Source organism: Thunnus albacares, chromosome 17, assembly GCF_914725855.1.
Source record: "Thunnus albacares chromosome 17, fThuAlb1.1, whole genome shotgun sequence".
In the NCBI taxonomy this organism is placed as follows: domain Eukaryota; kingdom Metazoa; phylum Chordata; class Actinopteri; order Scombriformes; family Scombridae; genus Thunnus; species Thunnus albacares.
Genome location: NC_058122.1, coordinates 15,452,975 through 15,470,632, shown reverse-complemented (window position 1 = coordinate 15,470,632; position 17,658 = coordinate 15,452,975). Strand labels below are relative to the sequence as shown.

Here is a 17,658-nt window from a genome sequence, read left to right as displayed (position 1 = left end):
AGATGTCTCTCATTAGACAGGGGTGTAAATCTGTTGGCATCCCACAAACTGCCTGAAAGCTGACAACCACTGCCACTGATGTAAACACCCCTCCATGTCTGCATACAAATGTATTCACTTACAGACGTTGGTGTGTGTTTATATGGGTGCAAAACGAGGGAAATTAATGCTTTCATTCCAAAATGTGAGATGATCTTGTTGGAAAAAGATGCCAGTTGTAATTAAATATTAATTATCTTTAAATCATGGTTAAATCTGTCACTTTGTGATAATTCACTTTACTACTGTTACCATAGTGCAAGTAATGATTTTGTAAGAATTGGCTCTATTTCATTATTATTTTTTGAAGTGGATATGGCATTTGGGAACAAAACTAAATAATTGCCTCCAAAAAGACAACGAATAGAGACAGACGCTCTCTCACACACACTTCAAGTAACTACAAACAGAAATACACAGTGACACTGCATGCTCGTCCACCTTCCAGTACTCATGATTTGTTGCTTCTTAATTACCACCAGACACTCACAGTTTACTGTAGACATAATCACATATTTAAAATTCAGTGACAGCTGCAAGATAGCATATATTGTTCAAGACTTGCATTGTTTCAATTTTATTTATCATGAACTCCATTTTACCTTCTGCACAGTGCTAACTCAATACAGCAGAAGCATTTCCAAATTCAGTCCTTATGTACCACCTTTTCTGCAGAGTCTGCAGCTTTACTCATGCATACCTGATCTGGTTAGGATTTACTGCTGATTATTAGTTTGTAACAACTCTACCTTACCAGGCATATAGTAGCATGAAAGTGTTAACCATGTGGGATCACACATAAAACAATGAAGACTGAACAAAGACAGGAGATACTTGAGGACTGAATCAGGAAACAGCTGAAAAAAATACTACAACCTGTTTGCTCTGATGCAACACTTTTGCAACATTCATAATGATTGTACTTCTAAGCTTGACATAACCATAGCCAGCACTTCTTTGAAGCTATCCCGGTTTATGGTGAAGGATGAGTCCCCTGTGGTCTACTCTGAGCCTTGGATAATAGCTCGCAACAATTCTAGCAATTCACAACAGCCACTGGAGGGATAAAACCTCGCTCCCTCTCTCTCTTTCTCTCTCTCTCTCTCTCTCTCTCTTTCTTTCTGTGTTATTAAGTCAACAAGATAGTGGATAGTGTGTCGACAGGTGAAACTATAACGGCCCCAGAGACAGACTGAATGTGTCTCAATGAGGTTGTATTGTCCGTAGAGCTAAAGTCGCTGGCCTAAATAGAGCTGTGTGCGTGTATGTGTGTGTGCGTGCTTGTAAGTAACCAAGCATGTGAGAGTGCATGTATGTGTTTTAGATCTGAGAGTATACCCACAAAGTCTACCACGGCCCCTGTCCTCCATCACTCCCAAATCAAAGGGAAGGCTCTACCAAGACAAGACAGAGGAAATAAAAGGGATGGATGGAGAGATAGGAGGGATAGAGGACCTTTTAGAGGGTCTCATCTGAGGGCTTAGTTGGGATCAAATACTTAGTGACAAGCCTAGTGAGCATATCAAATAGCCCGGAAACTGAGGAGGGGGAGAAGAAGGGGAGGAGAAGGTGTTTCAAGGTGAATAGAGAGGCTGAAAAGACAGAAAAAATTTAATTCTTCAGAAGCATTGAAACTTCTGTAACATCCTCTCTCTTACTGTGTTTCTTGCTCTTTCTGCAGGTTTATGTGAATGGGGAGTGGGTGACCAGCATTGGAGAAGGAGGCAGTTTTGGAGAGCTGGCCCTGATCTATGGGACACCCAGAGCTGCCACAGTGAAGGCCAAGACTGATCTTAAACTGTGGGGAATCGACCGAGACAGCTACCGGCGCATCCTCATGGTATGAATTTAACACACTGACTAATACAACTTCACTACACTCCGGGTTCAGTGTAAACTTTATGCACATGCACCACAGGCTACTTGCTCTACAGCGACCTGGTTGGGTAGCCATTATTTCTAGTCAAAAATATTTCTGGTGCTGTCAGATGTTCGTTACAATGTGTATAATAATTTGCTTGCCCTGTTCTAAGAGAAGACGCTCCATAAATGATTGTAATAACACGCGCAAAATTACCTGATGGTGTGTGCACCACAAATAATTAAGAAGAGTAGTATTAGCAGTTTATACCTGCAGATGTAGTAGCCATGTGACTGTTGTCACCTAAATGCCTAAAGGCAAAAAATGTAATGGCAGTTTTATTTTGTTTGCTACGTTTCACACTTACTTAAAATAATTAAAAGTGTCACTATGTAACACTAATCTCCATTTTGAAGATTTTATAAATAAATGTATTGATATTATATAATTTATTTATTTATAAATGGGCATTACCTTAAGTTATTTGGGTAGCATCAGACAAGTAAACAAAACTGAATTGTCTGTAGAAACAGTCACTTGCAATCCTAATTTTTCTATCATTACACCACAGATACGGAAAAAATGTCAGTTACACAACTCAAATATTCACAGTAAAAAAAAGAACTTGAACAGTCACCCTACACTGATAATTTTGTAATGTGTTATTTTGGCTTCTGTATCACAACCTCCTAGTTTCTTTGTTTGGACAAAATATGTGATTAGGAAAACCCTTCTTTCCTCCTAGAAGGACACTTGGAACAGTTAAACTCCGTACTCTTCCTATTATTCTATAAAAAACTTTTAAAAAAGAAAAAATGCTGACACTGTGACACAATATACAAATAAGTGTGATGTACGCACAACAAAAATGTACTGTAATACACTATCTACACTCTAATCATTTGTGGTCCTTCACTTGCAATACTGTCTCCCACTCAACCACTTAAGAATCCTTAAACACTTAAAACCATTACTTTCATTTTTATACTCAAAATACACACACACACACACACGAACACACCCCCACATACATAGACTCACACATGAGTGTATCCTCCCTTTTTAATGTTTCTCTTAATCTGTTTCTAGACGAAGGAAGGAAAAAGAGAGATAGAGGGAGGGAGTAATGGAGGGCTGTGGAGTCAACTCTAATGCCTCAACACACACTTCCCCCTCTAGGAGCTTATCTAGTAGGAATGTCTAAATGTTTAAACTGGAAACACAAGGTGCTCTGCCCTATCTGTCATACAGATTCACATACACACACATTTTGGGTGCTGTTATAATGATTAATTGCTGCATGTATGTGTGTGTGTATATATGTTTGTGTGTGTGTGTGTGTGTATGAATCTCCATGCCAAACTAAATACTTCCTCAAATGTTCCTAAAAACTTTCTCTAAATACATTAGATAGCCTCCAATTAACCTTCCATTCCCCTAAGTGCATCGCTGAAAACAGTGTCAAACAGTTTGAACCCACAGAGATGGAAGCAGATCTGTGTTTAGACCTTTCAGCTCAGTGTAAAGTTGGCACTGGCTTTGCCCAGCACTCAGGTCACCTCTTAAGCACATAGTTTAACTGAGGGCACAATTTGCCCTGGTAACCTTTCTTTGAGAGGATTCTCTCCCTCTCTCTCTCTCTCTCTCTCTCTCTCCTGTTCTCATTCCTGCATTCCTTCCAGCAGCAGCAGCAGGAGGGGAGACGGGGTGAAGCAGAATTCAATTATGTGAACCTGTAGTTAATTATTGCTGTCAATGATTTGTTAAGCTGTTTTTATAAAGTATGGTATTCTGGCAACGTCTCAGGCCAAAACACAATGAGCATTCTGTGTGTGTGTGTGTGTGTGTGTGTGTGTTTCCCCAGTAAAACTATGCTGAGTCTCTGCTTCTGCAGCTAGATAGTTAGCAGCTCAGGAAGGTGTGTTGCTGCTACCATCATTTTCATTGTTTGCACATCTGCTTCTACCGTGTCCTGCCTCTCTGGTGCACCTCCAGATAGTCAATGATGAGTTTAATGTGACTGAATTGTCTTACATTTGTACAGTTATAGTCAAGTAAATAGGTTGATAAACTCTGATTAATTGTATTTCAAGAAACATGTCTCTAGCCACCACATGCCTGAAAAGTTGTCAACTTTTGCTGGCTATATAACCATTGACGAGCCATGGTTATCAACCATGATGTGCATCGAAAACAAAATGACACGCATAAAAAGGAAAGTCAATACTAATTTCAATTGATCAAAGTGAAGTTCACAAACCAGCGTCTTACCACCTGTACGCAGCTGACCTGATGCTATTATTGCCGCAGTGGCAGGAAAGGAATATTCATGACATGCAGCCATCTCAGTGTATTGTTTAGTTGTTTGAGAGATTGGAGCATTGTTATTGGATGTTAAGTTATGATCTTATGCAATCAATACTCAAGTCATTGAACACTGCTTTGCAATCTGCATATTAATTTAAGCCACTGCGTAGTTTTCATTTACAGATTTTGCGCTCCACTTTGTTTACTTTATCTAAAAGTAAAAGTATTGAAAAGTGAGTGGAAAGTTGATCTAGTTGTATAACTGTAATAACAGCAGTTGTTTGACGACATCTATGACAGTTGCATGGAAGAAATTAGGTTTGGAGAAAGACTCTTTAGTTTTAGTACATACAATATTCTATAGGACCCTAATGCACAGGTGCACGCAGCAACACTATTATTAGCACTCACATGCTAATAATGCTTGGTCCCCACAGCTATTTCTGCTGGGAAATAAGAGCAGATTTTATCAGGAATTTGTGGGATTAATCATCCTTAATGTGTCTCCTTGAAGATGACACCACCTTTGGGCAGTACCTTAACCACATGTCATAATCAGCATCATGAAAACTGGTCTTGAAGCACTTTCAACCACTGAGCATGCTGATGACACAGTTTATATAGAATAAGAAGATTTCATTGATTTGAGCCAAGAAATTCTTCAAAAACCACCTCACTTTGCTGCCTCCTCCTTTTCCTTATCTAGGAGTGCATTTATAATAATAAAATATAATATAAATACCATTCCCTGTGATAAATACACTCTCTCCATTGTGTTGCCGCCAGTCATACAATACCCACCTTGTTGTGTCATCATGGTATTTAACCACACACGGCTACAGACAAAGCCATTAACAAACTGACAGACCACTGTCAACAAACAGAACACAAGACGAAAGGAGACAAGAAAGGATGATACCAAGAAATATGGAGTTGGGGGGGGGTGTGTGTTTCGCATTGGACGGAGATGAAGGTGATGGGGATGGGGAGTAAGGTGCAGTTGGTTTAGCCTGGCTTTGCTCCACACCTCAACTCTTTGATGACTCTACCTCAAAGACAGCGAGCAGACAGAGGCTGGCTCATCTTTAACCACGGGAGGAGAGAACACATTAGGGGAGTTTTATACATGAAACATGTGCTCATGCCCTCCCAAGTCGACATGAAAGATAAAAATAAGGAAAGATGCAAATAAAAAGAATGCAAAGACAAAGAAGATGTGCAGTAAAAAAAAAAAATAACTTGAAAAATTAGAATCAGAACATTATGAAAGTATACATTTTTATTTCATCCACTCCAGTAAACCCCTATGTTACTGACATTAGTTTGGCCCACCCGGCCCTTCTTCCTCAAGTCGCATAAATCAGACCTGCTGTGTAGTGTAATGTTATGTGTGCATGGGAAGCCTTTAAGCTGAAGAGCTCTATGGGGAGGCTATGAAATCAGGAGAGCAACTCAACATCTCAAGCCGCTGTGGAAGACTGACCGCATGTGTGTGTTGGTAGGTGCGTGTGAGATTGTGTTAGAGGTAGAATATACATGTGTGAGTGTTTGTATTTGCTTGCTTAATGAGCATGAAGTTTCATCTCTGCAGAGACAGCAACGAAACATAAGTGGCAAAACTAAAAACAGACTGCATGTGCTCCACGCACACACACTGACACCACATACACACACACACACACACACACACACACATACACACTTGAATCATTTATCCAGGAGGGAGGCAATGCAGACTAGAATTCCTTTAATCAAGTTGTTTACGATTTTGAGTTTGACGTTGGCTCACTTGGGAACATTTTCTCCCCTTTTAAGACAAAATGTGAAATTATATGAAATTAGAGGCAGCAGCGGAACTCAGGCACTTATGCAATAAAGACACCCCAAGCCTCAATATATCATTTCCATATGCAAAGGCAGACACAGGGCGGACAAGATTGTTTCTCCTCACTCTCTCTTTTTCTCTTTATGTTCCCGCTCTTGCTGAGTGGTTCTATGCGATGACGGAGGGGAAGAAAGAGAAATGCAGTTAGGGAAGGGGGTCCTTTGGGTCTAGACTTGTCAGGAAGCACCTGATGTTCATGGCAGAGGCAGAGAGGGGAAAGTCCCCTGCCTGGTGGGTGGGGTGGGCCACACACACACAGATACACACATGCCATGAACATTACCACACAGCTCATACACACCTCCACAGGCATGACCTCATGAACTGCGTCTATACCATTAACGACAGATTACACTATACTGCAGTTTTAATTGTTAACTTCATGTTTCCATATTTTATAATGTAATTTATTGGTACTGGTATTTGTTAAATGTTAGCCTCAGCCTCCAAGACCATTTGTGACATAATATGCTTTTATTACACTTGTGAATCAGTGAACAAGTAATGTGCAGCTGTGGCTTATGAGGTATTTGTGTGTATTTATTTTTTGGATGATTAAGCTAAGCTAGCTAATATATGCTAACGTCAGTTGTCACCTGTTGCCATAGCAACGGTAAATATTCATGTGCTAATGGAATATGAATAGAGTGCAGAATCAAGCTACATTGTAAATACAGATAAGATATATTGTATTTAGCACAGAAACCATGATGTTAGTAGTTGGTAAACCTATAGAAAATAATTTATTTAATTTGTAATACTTGCCATTGAATTTATTATAATATTTGGGTTAATTTATTGTTTTGTATAAGAATATACTAGTCATAAGAATTGCAGATCAGAGAATACGTTTTAATGCATTGCATGCATGTTAGAATTAATAAATCCTAATACTTTGTTATATAAGCCCATTTTATGTTTACTAGAATTCTGATAGTTAAGTAATTTTAAATGGACTCATTTAGAGAATATGCTATTATTTTAGGATGCTGTGATTTTAATACAATACTGTGATTGTTGCCATATATTGTTCATTGTTCTAAACCAGATAAGTTGGCAGTTACACCCAGAGAACATCAGTAAAGCCACTGACGACCAGCCTAATCACTTTCGTTTTAACTTATTCTTTTAGAATAGAACCATACTCCCTTCTCTTAAAATATGTTCATCCTGAGTCTTGTTTAACACAGCCATGGTGGCGAAAGAAAAGTTACAGTATGATGTGAGTTCAAGTGAAAAAGAAAGAGGGTGACAAATCTTCTACAGACCAAGGAAAGTGTAACAAATAGAAAGAATCATATTTAGAGAAGAAAATGTTTTGAATATCAGTATTCATTCATTTCCAAAAAAGGAATCACCGTCGGTCTGTAACAATCTGTAACAACAAACTATTGCAGATTTTGTCCAAGGAGTTATTATTCAGTAGTAGCAGCACTCCAAAGTGGTAATTATTTGAATTGGTTTAGATTAGAAGCACAGTGAGACAGTATGTGAAAAAAACATTCAAAGAACAAGACATTTATTTGTTGCAGTTTTTTTTACCATTGCTACCGCTACTGAGAGAGTGTGTCTAATGGTGCATGTCTCTCCTCTTTTTCTTCTTTTTACAGGGCAGCACTTTAAGGAAGAGAAAGATGTATGAAGAGTTCCTAAGCAAGGTGTCCATCCTTGGTAAGTCTGTGTATATGTGTCAAAGTGTACTGCATAATGAAGATAATACAGATTTTGTTGTACTGTTTTTCTGCTTTATGAATATGCTGAAGCATGAGTGTGTTTGCACGTGTATGCTATGTTACGCATTAATTTTAAACACCAAGTCATAGAGTCCAGAGTGCAGGCAGTTAAATCTGCCGAGGGCAACATATACTGTAGATTAGCCCACAGGCGCACGTTGTCACACAAGGCCCATGGCTCAGGAAGGTCTGTATGTACAGTCCTAATCTTCTCGCACTGTTCATACTAAAACCAGTCACACTCTGCACTGTCGCTGTGTGGACAATTAAAGAATCGGGAGTTAAGCTAAGCCTCTCTTTCTCACTGGAATTTGGATAACACCAGCCTACATAGGCCATTGAGTTTGGTGGAATGGCGAATGAGATTCATTCAGACTTTCAAAACGAATTGCAATTGGAACTGACATCTCATCCCCTTCCACTTGATCGTGTGTGTGTGGTGTATAGACTGAGGCCATGCCCCCTGTACAGAGTTATTAGCTGGCTGAGTAAACACATACACTCAATTCAGGTCTTAGGAGAACGTCTCCGCGAGATCCACTCTCTTTTCATTCACCTCTTTTCTTCTGTGACTCCCTTTCTGACAGCCCTGTCGAGGCCTGTATTCAAATACACGCCTCCCTCTTCGAAGTGCTTTTCCTCCTTCTCTGCTCTACCTCTTTGAATTGGAGGAGGGGTAGGAGGCGGTAGTGTTTTTGTTTGTCTTTGATTTTTGAGATAACCACGAAATTGAGTACAAGCCCTTGATGTTGTGGCGTGAATGGGAGAAAACGACATGTTCTTTGTCGCACACATACACACAAAAGCTTCAGCATCCCAATGGCCAATTCCCTCTGTGCGTACTATGTATGTGTGTAGCAAGGTGATTCAAGTGGATGCAGGCTCTGCGAAGCGTGAAATGTAGGTTCTTTAGTCAGCACATTTGTGTATCGTGTTACCTGCCGAGCTGTTAAGGATCACTTCTATAGGAACTTACCTTTAGCCTGCCAGACAGACAGAGGACATCCATCTGGGGCCGGCAGACATCACGGCCCCACCGGAGGGGACACTGGACACCTCCAAACCACCAGACTTCACCTCAGTTAATCCTAAATACATACACATTTACACATTCACACAACTAGACACACACTGGGATCAGTTACTAAGTACATCGGGAGACAATAGTCAGAGACAAAAAGATTCCGCTGTACTTTTACGCCTTTAAGTCACGTCTTAGTCAAATCAAAACATTGAATCATCCTTATATGTAGACAAAGCTAAAGCTTTGAAGTGTTTTCACTGCAGATAACTCGCGTTCCTCATATAAATATCTCTATATCTATAAATAGCAATATTTCTGAGTTGCTCAAAACTCCTTGGGTTGGAACATTTTTCCCAGTAAAAATGTGTGACCATCTATGTTTTTGGTTTCTGTGTGAATACCAACAGCTTCTAGAAATATCCTGGGCTAACCATGTCACTGAACATGTGGTTGGACAGTTGGAAAGATAGCTGTCGCCACCAGCTCTTACTGTAAGATCAACAAAACTGAAAAGAGATAGAAGATCCTATCTCAGGTTTTGGCAGGACTCATTCACAAATGGTCCATTCTCTACATGGTTTCCAGGGAATTTTGAAATGTACTACATGTTTAGAAATAAAGATCATTCCAAGCCTTCATAGGTTAGTCACTTAAGTCATTATATCTAAATTACATTTATTATTATGTTCAATTCCATTTAAAATAATGTCATCTTAATGTAATCATTGGTAATATAAACTCATTAAATTATAAGTCCTATGCATGGAGTATAATTGAATCACATTTTACAACAACAGAAGGGAAATATTCAATTTAAACACTGCTTACGTCAGCCACTGAGCAAACATTATTCTTATTCAATCCACATATATAGGCTTGCACTGCCCATTGTATTCCTTAGAACACAGTTCTGTGCATGTTGTACAAGCAGATACTCTTATCTACAGCAATTTACCTTGAGCGAGTGTCTCTCTCAAGGATACTTGACTTTCTTGGGGATAAAACCTTTGATCTTTCTGTTATGGGATGGTCAGATTTGAATTAACCTCAAAGAAGACAGCTCTCTGTCAGCACACCCCAGAATCAGTAGAACAGAGGGCTTACAGATTACAGGTTAGTTTCAAGGTGTTTAACTCTGTGAGGCTCCATGAGAGGAGGGGAGGTGGGAGGGGATCTGGGATGTAATGGTCTTTGGTGAATGACTGGATTAGCCTGAGGTGGGATTTATTGTTCCCACCAGTTTACTGGACTAGAGCAAGAGACATCTTCTCAGACCATGAAACACACAAACACACTGAGTTTGCACTTTTGAACAGTATATAAGATTGCCTTGATCATTGTAAATTAACACCCCTTACTGAGCCGTGTGCATTTTCTATTCACAGAGTCTTTGGATAAATGGGAACGTCTGACTGTGGCAGATGCTCTGGAGCCCGTTCAGTTTGAGGATGGAGAGAAGATAGTGGTGCAGGGAGAACCTGGTGATGACTTTTTCATTATCACAGAGGTAAATCTTTGTGTGTGTGTGTGTGTGTGTGTGTGTGTGTGTGTGTGTAGAAAAAGTAATAGGTGCACTAGTAAGACATTTCGTGGCAACTTTACTGTCCCGTTTCCTGTATGTGTTGACATATGGGGCCCAAGACCCTGTATGTGTAATCAGCTGGGCACCAGGGTTGATGTACATGTCATCATGCCGAGACGTTGGTGGGCTCTTTGCTGAGATCAGAACTGATCCCAGTTTATTGACACCAGCAGACAGACTACCCTCCCCTGCCACCGGCCCTCAACCACGATTCCTGTGCGAGGAATAGCCCCCCTCACACTGGAGGCTTTGTTGAGCTGGGGCCCCTGGCGCAGCTCCATGAAGGGCCCCCTGCCTGTCATCCTAACACACTTTTGATTAACTCCATACTTACACAGCTTTTGGCAGGGTCATGTCAAGAGAGCACTTTGTGGGAGAGGTAGGGATGCAATCTGCTGTCGTTTTGTCCTTTCCTCCTCCTCACTTCTCTCATTCTTAGACTTACTTGAAGGTTGGTCTGTCTCTCGCTTATTGTCTCTCTGTCTGTCAGTTATTGTCTGTCCATCTCATTCTATGTCTATCAATAGTCCTTATTAGCAGTTCATTGGTTACATTGCATGGGAGTGGTTAGGCGCGACTGAGCCAGAGGAGGATTTTATCAAAGGTGCCGAGTGATGTATCTCCACCTGTGCTCCTCAAGCACAACGCTCCTCCCCTCCATCCCTCTCTCATCCATCCTTTCACTCACCATGTTATACCTCTCCTCAAATATATACCTTATCGTCTAAAAGTATTTGGACAGAGACATATTTTTGTTTTTCTTACCAAAGATTGGTAAGAAGATTAGTTCTGTCTTACCAAGCTGAATTTGAAATGCAAGTCACTATATGATTAAAGAGCAGACATTAAACTCTAAAGGTTTTAGGGTGTTTACTTCTACAGTGGATCTTGTCTTATCATTTTCTTTCACTTGCTGCAAACCAAAGTGGAGGCAAAAAAAAGGAAAAGAGCCCTCGAAACAAGCAAGAACTGTTGCAGTAAAGCCCTGGGAGAGCATCACTTGGAAAGTTATGTTGGCAGGATGTCATTGATTGCAAAGACATTCCAAACAAATTGTAAAAATATAAATGTATGTGTAAAAATGGCTAATCTTCCTACATTGTTCATGTTATGTGAATGTAGACTCCTTCAAATGAAACAAATGAAAGACATAATGTAATGTTTTGCCAAAAAGTGGTCACTGTGGCCACAAGTGACATTTACAGAATAATGGTGAAAGCAAGCTGTAACTGTAAAATAAGTAGAGAATAATACTAAAACTTAGTAATGTGACTTACACAGCAGTATCTAAATCTACTTAAAAAACTGGTAACAGTAGCCCCCATAAGCTAATGGTCATACCAGACAAAAGAAGGCTGTAACAGCGAAATTAGCTGCTACTGTACAAACTATACAGAGCAATTGCTTATGAATGTTTTATTTTGTCTTTCCAAAGTTAAATAGTCTCACTTTAAAGCGGAAGTTTGGCACTTTAACCTCATAGACTATTGCTTCCTTTCAAATCTAATGTGCTAGCAGTACTACAAAAAATCTCCCTGTACAAATATTTATAGACTGCTTTGCATATATCTTATGTTCACCTCACATTATCTGAGCAGTGTTGGTCAAGTTTGAAGCCTCCAACTGAAGCCTCCTGAAGCTACAGAAATCCCTTAAAAGCCAGTTTGTCTATGCAAAAATGAACCCAATTGGGGTTTAGGACATAAATATAGCAGTTAGCAATGCATGACTCATCAATCGGAGACATCCCAGAGAGCAGAAAGGCAAAATATGCAGAGGAATCTGGGGGATTATAGGATGGAGAGAGGGAGGAGGCAGATGGGAAGTGTGTCACATTAGACCAGACACTTTGAGCCTCATCCTTTTTTAGATTGCAGCGTGAATCCATACTCACCACGAAGGAACGGGGACAACTTTTCCACTTCCTTACACTTTTCCTTAACACGCATTAACAATATTTTCCTTTTTTTTCTTTTACTTCACTGCTGCTCCCTTTTTTAATTCCATCACCCAACAGCAGGATTTGTCTCTTTCTTTAATCCCTTTTCCCTTTCTCCTGTCTATCTTCCATTTTCCTCTAAGCTCCCTCTCTCAGTCCCCCCCTTCCTCGCTTTCTCTCTCTCTCTCTCTCTCTCTCTCTCTCTCTCTCTGTCCGTCTCTCATGCAGCAGTGCCTGACTTTCCCAGAGCAGGAGGGACTGTGGTGGAATGTGTGTTGCTGACTTTCACACGGGGTCAGGAGACCCAGCCTCCCGGGAGGGAGACGAGAGAGAGAGAGGGATGAGTCAAAGAGGGCAGGGAGGGACGTATGGGTAGAGAGATGGTCGATTCAAAAAGGACCACAAGTAAGGAGGGAGAGAGGGATTTTATGAGAGTTTGTTCTTCAGTAAGATCAGTCTCCCCTCTATCCTCTATCCTCCGCTCTTGTGTTTCTTTTTCTTCATGTGCACACCTTTATTTCTTTTGATTAATTCAGGCTGAGATTGCAGCGCTTTGTTCAGTCAAAACCCTGCCATTACTCTCATTCTCACTCCTCCTCCCTCTTCTTATGTCTCCTCTCACTTACTTTTGTTGTTTCTGTGGTTTTGGTGCATCAGCCAAAGACAAACCCCACAATCACAAATTACATGCTGCTGATGGGGAGGATTAACAAAAGAGAGATATAGAGACATCACTTTCTTTGCCTACAGGGAGGAATAGGGTCCTAATGAAAAGTGACATGTTTACATTTTTTTTCTTGCACTGTACAAACAAGCCTTTACAGAACTCCAGGGCCGTGGAGGATCAGCCTCACCTTCCCTCGAATCCCCTCCTTCTCCTACTTCCTCCATTCCCTCCGTTCTTCAGGGCCGCACATGCACACAAACAGTCTCCCTCATGCTCATAGACCCGAGCTCAGCACCCTGTCATCTGTGCTCTCACTGTCACCTGAAATTATGTATATAAATAAGGGTGAGGGAGGGATTAAGAGACTTCTTGCACATCAGAGAGGCGGATTTCAGGGACAGTTTTTAAACATGGTGTTGAAAAGGTGTGTAAAATATGCTGCTCTATAGGTACATTTCTTTTTTTTTACTTATCCGTAAACACACTGTCCGTAATAAGTCATTATGTGCCTTTTATTCATTTTTAATCTTTAAATGATTAGTATAGTATATACATACATACATACATACATACTGAGCCGAGCAAGGCCTTTATTTCCAATGGAAATTGGAATTGACTCCAAATATGGTGGCCTCTCCATCGTGCATCCAATGGGATTCTGCTGGGGATTGCTTGGATTGCTGCCATAACTTGATAGGAAGTTATGGCAGCAACAATTTTATGTAAATATGAATGGTGGAAAAGTTAATTTTTTGCATCTTTGAATTCCCTACTGTCTGATCATATCAGAACTTCAGTAACAATTTTAAACATGGCAGAAAATATGAGAGAGGATGGGTATAGCAGATTAGAAAATAAAAAACTGTGAAGTTTGAGTGCAGAAGTGGTATAAAATATGTGAATGGGGAGAGAATGAGGGGGGTGGGACATTGAATCCTCTGTGTTTACAACCAGTTGATTCCTCTCCTTTCCAGTCATGTCCAAACAAAGAGAGTGAGACAGTGCAGCGCCGTCAAGTACAGTAGTTAATTTGTGAACAGGCCTCATCCAGTGTGGTCCAGATAACCATCTCATACTGTACCACCCCAGGGGCAGCGCTCTGCTCCAGATATTTCTTTTATAAACATCAGAGATCCTCCTCACCACGCTGCCAGACACAGGGTGTGAAGGGCTGGCAACAACAAAAGATAGCAGAGGAGAAAAGGCAGAGAGAAAGGGAAACCAAACCGAAGAATATGAATGAATTAAAAAATAAACAAGCAGGGAGGGAAGAGAGAGAAAAGGAAGAGTGTGAGTCAGCTTGAAGAGCGGTAAATGAGTCCCTCATATTAGCAGGAATCGCTGACCAGATAACACTCCTATCTGCCATAATCATACCTGAAAAACACACACACCGCATGCAGAGCATAGCCAGTAGGCTCCTGTTGACATGTCGAAACGTAAAATCTTGCAACATGGGAAGTATCGACCGCTGGATCAACAACAGACACAGAAAGAGAAAGGGATAGAGGCACAAGAAGAGATGGAGGAAGAAAGGTGATATCCTGAGTAGCCTGTTCACAAGGCCACCCAGTACCAGCAGCGTCTGCACCTTCTCACTCAAACACCAACACACACGCATACACACACAGATCATTTACTGAACATACTGGAGGACAACAGCTTTTCCCGCAAGATTTATTCTCTTGCATACACACGACAGCCTCTTTTTTCACTGTTTTTTTTTTGACTGTATGCTTGCAGTCAGACAAAAATGACTTCATTCATTAACAGCATTTCTCTTCCGTATATAAAAGCAGCTCCATTTGCTAAATTGCATGTCAGCACATACACGTAGGTTACAGCAACAGGCAATGTATTGTCGATGAGGATTCCTCTTCTGTCTGACCCACAGGGACCCTTTAGATCCCTTCAGTGTGATTACCTTTGTGGGGGGTCAAAGGACAAATATGAGACAACATATTGACTTGTTTAGATTGATGACTAGAAGAGATGGGAGTGAATGCATTAGCAGGGAGGATGGCGTGAGGATGAACTACCATTACCTGATTTTACTGAATTTTCATCCACAGGCTAAAAGGCAGAGGTGTCTGAATGTGATGTGTTAACTTGACGCAATCAAAAAGACTTGACTCGATTTGTGACCTAACTTGAACTTTAACCCTTTGACATGGAATTACTTGAAATGAATAAGATTAGGAATTATATTATAAAAAAAAAGTGTGGAGCAAATCAGCTCTTCATTTTCCGCAAGCTCGTTTGACAGTGCAGATGAGCAGACAGACATTCCCTCAGTGGGATCATCATCACATTTGGATGAGTCAACAAAAAGTAGATGCAACATGGAAAACATTTAGCTCAGAAATTAGGAATGATTGTAATTTTTCTCCAGGGGAAAATTTCACAAGAATTACTGAGCGAGGCGTATTTGATTATGGTGCACAAAGCACAAACAAAATCAGAGCACCATCAAAATCATGGTGTAATGTAGTTCATTACAATAAAATTTGTTGCTGTGGAGTTAAGAGATTGAGAATAAACATAGAGAGATGGTGTAAATGTATTGGTATAATTTTATATTGTATTTCCTGTCTTTGGTCACCTTTTCGAAAATGAATGGCAATAACATTCATCCCATAATTATGTTCAACTATCTGTTAAACTACTCAACTACTCTTCCTCTGTGTGATGCACTAATACTTGATGTAGTCTAGTAAGTGTCTTCTAGTTTATGCTGTGTTCACATTGTGGCTTAAATGCCATACAGCATGCCATGTAAACTGGTCAGCATAGCAGCATTTTAGTCAACCATAAAAGTAAACTATGAAACACCAGCTTTTCCCCTCTTGCTGCATGCTCGTAAGGATGTTTAAGGAGCAGTCTGGAGCAGCACTAGGACCTAGGGTAGCACACGCAGGAAGTTACCTGTTTCCAGCTGTCAGCCTCGTGCTCAGGGCAGTTCAGATAACTGTCCCGGGTGATCAGTTCAGCTACTGGGACTGGATAATCTTTACTCAGTCAGCCTCATCAGACAAATTTCATGCAGTTGCTAAGTGATTGTGATTTTGGCCACCAGCCCCATCATCTGCCAAGCTAAATCAGATCAAGCTAAAAACACACAGACTCGTAAACACGCACACTTTCCAAGTAGCGCTCACTAAATTACTTTAATACTGTGTAAACATTCCTTGTACATGACATTTCTAAAAAGTCCAATTGAAAGTGTGCTAATGCGTCAGAAAAAAAACAGAAATGTGTCCATTGTGGCATACATCCTCAGGCCAGAATCTGAGGTGTGGTTTATTGTCAATATTATATTGTTTAAAATGCATATGAATTTAGAATTTACTTGTTAAAAATGGAAACCAAAAGCAAAAATGAGAGTAGCCTAGCCAAAGAAATAAATAAATAATAGACGTCATCTATCCTCAACAGTTGCTGGAAAGTTGTGGCAGTTGTCTCTGAACAGAAATTACATTTTTCAGTGAATAATTGTCACTTTTAGCATTATTAGCATATTGTTTTGCAGTGTCATGGTCTGTTTTGATAATGCTCTTGATAATACTTGCCACTTCCTTAAACGACAAAGAAAAAGTAAGAAAACTCATTTCAAGACATTTTCTCTCACGAATCATCTACATCAATACACTGTAAAACGCTTCATCTTGCTTATTGCTGTGCTCGTCCACAAGTAAAACAACACCAGCCTTGCTGCTGATCACGTGTGTGATCATGTCTTGTTATTGACAAGTAATGCAAGTTATCATCTTTTGTTGAGAGGCAACTATCAAGAGTGACTTTTAAACAAAAATAAGTAAGCAAACATGTCGGTCGGCTCCCGACGCTCTCAACAGCTTCAGCCAACAGTAACAGTGTTACTGGCCTGTCTTCTAGTGGTTGTGGTTATGCGGGAACCCCACTCCACCCTGCTGAATAGCGTGTGTGGAGGTCATGGCATTATGGCACAGTTTGGCCAGGTATGACTTGTAGGTGACTCTCTCGTGCACCGTATTCCCCACTTCTCCATAGCTAATTTCAAACACAAACTCAAAATTACACACATCCCTTTCACTGAAATACAGTCACACCTTTGTATGCCTGCATTAGGGAGCTGGCAGTTTTGGGGTTCTCATTAAGTCTCATTATATTCATATTTAGGATTATTAGCCTGGTCAGTAGAAGGAACAGAGTGAGCGGAGAAGGATTAGAGATGGCGAGGGAGCGCTGGAACGGTCAAATCTGTTTTAAGACACAGTCCAAGACAAGCTGGGAAGTTCCCCTACTCATGTTTGACCTACTACCAATTACACTTGGACTTGAGCACATGTAAGAGTCTAGACATATGACAAAACACATATTCTACCTCTGTCTAAACAAATACGTGCCAAATCTGTGTCCATCACACACAAACAGCAACGCTTTGAGAAGCATGTCGTCAAGTATTTGATTGAATTAGATGTTAGTGTAAGCATATATGGCATCAAGTATATTGCCACAATTTCTGGTAGCTCTTATGCAAAGAGAAAAAAATCAAATATTATGCTCATTTACACACACAAAGTTTGTCAACAGCTGCAAGAAATGATAACACAAACTGTTATCATCTGTTGGGCAGGGAGAA

General features: G+C 40.4%; 1 protein-coding gene across 2 annotated transcripts in view; it reads left to right on the top strand.

Annotated features, from left to right (window-relative positions):
• The window catches only part of prkar1b (protein kinase, cAMP-dependent, regulatory, type I, beta), a 66,509-nt gene that overhangs the window by 44,781 nt on the left and 4,070 nt on the right, over positions 1–17,658 (top strand). For both annotated transcript variants that reach the window (XM_044332266.1, XM_044332267.1), the window contains 3 exons: positions 1,721–1,879; positions 7,703–7,763; positions 10,235–10,356. In XM_044332266.1, coding sequence (XP_044188201.1) covers positions 1,721–1,879; positions 7,703–7,763; positions 10,235–10,356 — 342 coding nt within the window. The remainder of the gene's footprint in view (positions 1–1,720; positions 1,880–7,702; positions 7,764–10,234; positions 10,357–17,658) is intronic.